At 60.9% G+C, this 4,423-nt stretch overlaps 2 protein-coding genes across 5 annotated transcripts in view; one reads left to right on the top strand and one right to left on the bottom strand.

Moving 5' to 3' along the window:
• The window catches only part of SNAPC2 (small nuclear RNA activating complex, polypeptide 2, 45kDa), a 4,432-nt gene extending 2,114 nt beyond the window's left edge, over nucleotides 1-2,318 (top strand). For all 4 annotated transcript variants that reach the window (XM_010828278.1, XM_010828277.1, XM_010828276.1 and 1 more), the window contains 4 exons: nucleotides 663-782; nucleotides 934-1,002; nucleotides 1,264-1,594; nucleotides 1,684-2,318. In XM_010828278.1, coding sequence (XP_010826580.1) covers nucleotides 663-782; nucleotides 934-1,002; nucleotides 1,264-1,594; nucleotides 1,684-2,006 — 843 coding nt within the window. In that variant the 3' untranslated portion in view covers nucleotides 2,007-2,318. The remainder of the gene's footprint in view (nucleotides 1-662; nucleotides 783-933; nucleotides 1,003-1,263; nucleotides 1,595-1,683) is intronic.
• Nucleotides 2,319-3,459: 1,141 nt separating this feature from the next.
• The window catches only part of CTXN1 (cortexin 1), a 1,551-nt gene continuing 587 nt past the window's right edge, over nucleotides 3,460-4,423 (bottom strand). Inside the window, exon 2 of the mRNA XM_010828480.1 lies at nucleotides 3,460-4,415. Coding sequence (XP_010826782.1) covers nucleotides 4,251-4,415 — 165 coding nt within the window. The 3' untranslated portion in view covers nucleotides 3,460-4,250. The remainder of the gene's footprint in view (nucleotides 4,416-4,423) is intronic.

Below are 4,423 nucleotides of genomic sequence, written 5' to 3'. Positions count from 1 at the left end.
GTCGCCGAAGTCTGAGAGGCGGAGCGAAGGCAAAATTTAGGGGCGGGGCGAGCTCCGAGTTTGAAAGAAGGCCCCAGAATGGGTCTTCCCTGCTGGCTCAAATGGTGAAGAAATCTGCCTGCAATGCAGACGGTGCCGATTCGATCCCTGGGTCGGGAAGATCCCCTGGAGAAGGGAATGGCTACCCACTCTAGTATTCTTGCCCGGAGAACTCCATGGACAGAGGAGCCTGAAGGGCTGCAGTCCATGGGGTCGCTAAGAGTCGGCAACGACTGAGCGACGAACACTTTCCTTCACTTCCCAGAATGGGTGGCAGGTCGCAGCGGGACTGGACGGGAATGAATGAGATTGAAATGGGAGTCAAGAAGTGAGAGTCAGGGAAATAGAGCGTAGTGGAAGAAGCGGGTAGGTGACTAGGATAGTACTTAACCATGGATGTGGGCTGTGGCTGCGGGGAGGAGCCAGAACCGGCCAGGGCCTTATATCTTTGTCAGGTAGCTGGTCATGCCTAGGGCCTTGGCCCGAGAACCCTGGGCACAGTCCCTATGACCCTCAACCCCTGGCCAGTGGGAGGCTAGGGAGCAGTGGCTAGCCCTGGAACAGGCAGGACTGCCTAGCCCTGGGCTTCTAGAAGGTCCATTTGGCCTCTTCTTACTTCGCAGATCCAGGACTTTATCCGGCAGCTCAAGGGCCGAGTGGCCCGGGAGGCCATTCAGAGGATACATCCAGGTGGCCCAAAGGGTCCAAGGCGTTGGGAAACGCAGACCCCAGCTCCCATCGAGGTGAGATGGGGCAAGGTTCCCCAGGGCTGGCCCCTGGGGAATGAGGTGGGAGTTCCAGGGGATAATCTGGACAGGGGAGCTCCAGGGAGGGGTAGGGTATGGGGGACTCCTGAGAATTGATCCCTAAGTATCTTCTGCTTGTTCCACCCAGGTGTGGATGGATCTGGCTGAGAAGATAACAGGCCCACTGGAGGAGGCGCTTACTGTGGCTTTCTCACAGGTATAGCCATCCCCCCCCCAGGCAGGATGGGGGTGTCCCGGAGGACAGGATCGTATATATGAGTCTACGCTGGACCTGGATCCCTTCCCTTTGCCAGCTCTGTGATTCTGGCCTGTTACTGGTCACCCTAGCCTCCATGTCCACCCTCTCAGCCTTCCTCAGGGTGGGAGGGAGGATTTGAAGGTTGTCTCCTGCAGGGCAGGGGAGCAACCCACGGGGACACTTCTGCCCTTCCTTCCCTGATCTTTCTCTGCCTGCCAGGTGCTCGCCATCGCTGCCACGGAGCCCGTCAGCCTCCTGCACTCAGTGCCCTCCAAGCCCACGCAGGCTTGTGGAAAGCCACTGCTCCTCAGAGCCCCTGGAGGACAGGAGGACCTGGGTCCTGAGGCTTCCAGCCCCGCCCCCGAGGCCCCCGGAGGGGGTGAGGTTCCTGGCTCCACTCCCAAGACACCAGGCCCTGCTCCTGAGGCATCCTCCGAGTCCCTGGCTGGCCAGTCTGCTGAGGGAGACTTTTCTGTGGACTTCGAAAAGATCTACACGTACCTATCATCCGTCTCCCGCGGTGGCCAGGGCCCTGAGCTTTCCGCAGCTGGTGAGGAGGGCAGGGCCGGCACTCTGGGGGTGGGTTCTTTGGTGGCCAGCACCCCTCTCCCGACTCATCCCCTTTCCATCCCTCACCAGAGTCCGCTGTGGTCCTTGACCTGCTCATGGCGCTTCCTGAGGAGTTGTCCCGTCTGCCCTGCGCCACCCTGGTTCAACACATGTCGGGTATGTACCGACATCTGACGGCCCCCCAGCGCGACCTTGCCAGTGGGGGCCTGGCGTCGGGAACTGAGGATAGCGGGGCAGGTTCCAGGGGTCAGGAGGAGACTGGCCAGGCCAGCCCTCAGGCCCCTGAGAATGCTGGCTCCAGACAGCCCATATCCTCTTGGCAAGCGGCTGGGGTGTGCCCCCTGAACCCGTTCCTGGTACCCTTGGAGCTTCTGCGCCAGGTGGCAAGGTAGAGGCCTGGCAGGCAGGCGACACGCCAGACCTCGGTGAGCCCCCAGACTCTCAATCCTGCTTGGTCTGGCCCTGTATTGTCATGAGGATCTTGCCACGGTGGAAGGTCCCTGAGCCAATGTGCAGTGGCCTTAACATGCTTGATACAGTGGGGGTCTCATAGACGAAGCCCAACTGTACAAGGAGGGGTTCAGCCATAGAACTGGCTGGGCTAACACCGCCGTCAAATATTTCCCCCACTGGTTCTTCATCCCTTCCAAAGCCCAGTATCCTGTCCTGTAACGGTAAATAAAGTTCTTGTCAACCCCCCTGAATGACTCTCTTTCTCCTGTGAGTTAGAGGTGGGAGAGGGCTCAAAATGCTGGAGGGAAAATCTGAGCTAGAGAACCATAGCTTAGAGTTCCTGGGGTCTGAGTGGGGTATGCCAAGCAGGAGGGTGCGGTGGGCAGTGAAGCAACCCTTGGTGATTGTTTGGAGGGTCTTGGTCTGAGCCTGACTGAGGTGGGGGAGTCAGGTCCCCGGCTAGGGGAGGGTGAGGGGTGGGCTGCCCATGTGTCAGGAAGTTGGAGGGAGGGGAGTGAGTCTCTGAGGTGGCCTTGGGGAGGCAGGGAGAGCTGGAGGGGGAGCAGAGGAGCAGAGAAGGGAGCAGAGCTGGGTAGAGGGTGGGGCTGGGCTCCCAGCTGCTGTCAAAGGCCTCATGTTCCCAGGGGTGCTCTTGGGCCTCTCTCCCTGCTCGGCCCCCTCCATCAGCCTCCCTGGAGGTGCGGAGGCAGGGACAGGCTGGTTTGGGCTGGGCGGGGGCACCAGGCGTCCTCCCACAGTACCGCCTTCTCCCAGATCTTACCAGTCCTCTAAGAGCTGGCGAAATTTCTGTTCACGGAGCCTGTGCATTCACACAACCTTCCTTTTATAGCAACACTCAGTTTCTCCCCACACACACTGCACATGGCTCCCCCGGGGCGCACAACACTTCTCCTAGGCGGGTCGTGGAACGGAGCCAGCCCACTCCTTGACCACGGCCCTACCACACCAGACCTGAGGTTTCTGAAGTTGATGGTGGGATGGAGGGATCAGGTCAGAGTGGTCTGGGGCTGCAGGTATGGTCACAGTGTCAGGAGGCCACGTCAGGTCTCGGAGACAACCTCCAGGGCTGGCTGAGGGTGCCCTATCCCAGCTCCCTACCAGGCTAAGTCGCCCCAAGTTAAGGGAAGGAAGGGTGGTCCTGGCTCTTTCTAGAATGGGGGGAATTAGAGACGGTTAGCCTCAGTTCCCCAGAGCATGCATCTGGGTGTTTCTCAGCCCTGGGCAGCTCTTAAGAGTGTGCAAAAGTCAGCCCTGGGTTCAGATTCTAGCTCTGGCAAGTCACTGAACCTGTCTGGACCCGAGTCCCCAGGCCTGTAGAATGACGATGCTAACAAGATCCTGAAAATACAAGAGGCCGAAGTGCAGAGTCTCTACCTCAGCACACTGCTTGGCATGCAGTAAGCGCTCAATAATAGCTTTTATTAACAGCATGGGCTCAGAGGCAAGGAGGAGTGAGAGGCCAGAGGAGGGTCTGGGGAGGGGGTGTGGCAGAGGGATCAGGGGGAGGTAGCAGGCGAGCCAAAGAAGGGTGGAGGTGGTAACAGAGGGAGGGGCGCGCTGACCTGAATTGGGGCCTGGGCTGGGGGCACGAGGGAACCTGTCTGCCCTCTCCTCCCGTGGAAGGAGCCACCCATCCTGGATACAGCAGCCATTGTCGCTCTTCAGGCTCTGTCTCCGGGGCAGGCCGCGCAGGGCATATTGGTCTGCAGTATCCCACCCCGTGAGCCCAGGAGAGCCTGCCTCGCAAGCCGGAGCCCGAGGAGGGGCTCAGCGCTTACGGGCGGGGTTGCGCGCGGTGGGGAGTGAGGATGGTCACAGAACAAGGAGAAAGGGAAAGGATACGGGGGTCTCTGAATACAGGAGTGGACAGGACACTCATGCTGCTAGGCGGCAGGACAACAGCAAAGAAACACCTACACGCTGGGGGCGGAGGGGTGGGACAGGGCAGGATAAAGGCACGAAGTGGGGCTCCGGCCTGGCCAGGAGGGAAGATGGGAGGGGTCTGAGGGGGGAGGGCTTGGACTTCTCCTCATGCCCTCCCCACTCGGGCTGCGGGCTCGCGGGGCAGGATCCCGAGCGCGGTCCAGGCCTGGCGGCGCCCCTCGTCAAATCTGCCCTGGGAGAGAGACCCCGCCGAGGGCCGGCCAGGGGCGCCGCACAGCTCAGACCAGCGCGTAGTCGAACTGCCCGCGCTCGAGCGCCTCCTTGTGGTCGGTCCAGGAGGAGGCGGGCATGCGGCTGTAGGGGTCGAGCAGGATACGCACGCAGCGCACCATCAGCAGCACCAGCACCACGAGCAGGCACAGCACGAAGGCGAACACGGGGCGCTGCTCCG

The sequence above is a fragment of the Bison bison genome, unplaced genomic scaffold, assembly GCF_000754665.1.
Source record: "Bison bison bison isolate TAMUID 2011002044 unplaced genomic scaffold, Bison_UMD1.0 scf7180017864492, whole genome shotgun sequence".
NCBI lineage: Eukaryota > Metazoa > Chordata > Mammalia > Artiodactyla > Bovidae > Bison > Bison bison.
Note: the sequence above shows the minus strand (reverse complement) of the source record. Positions and strands in the feature narration are given on the sequence as shown.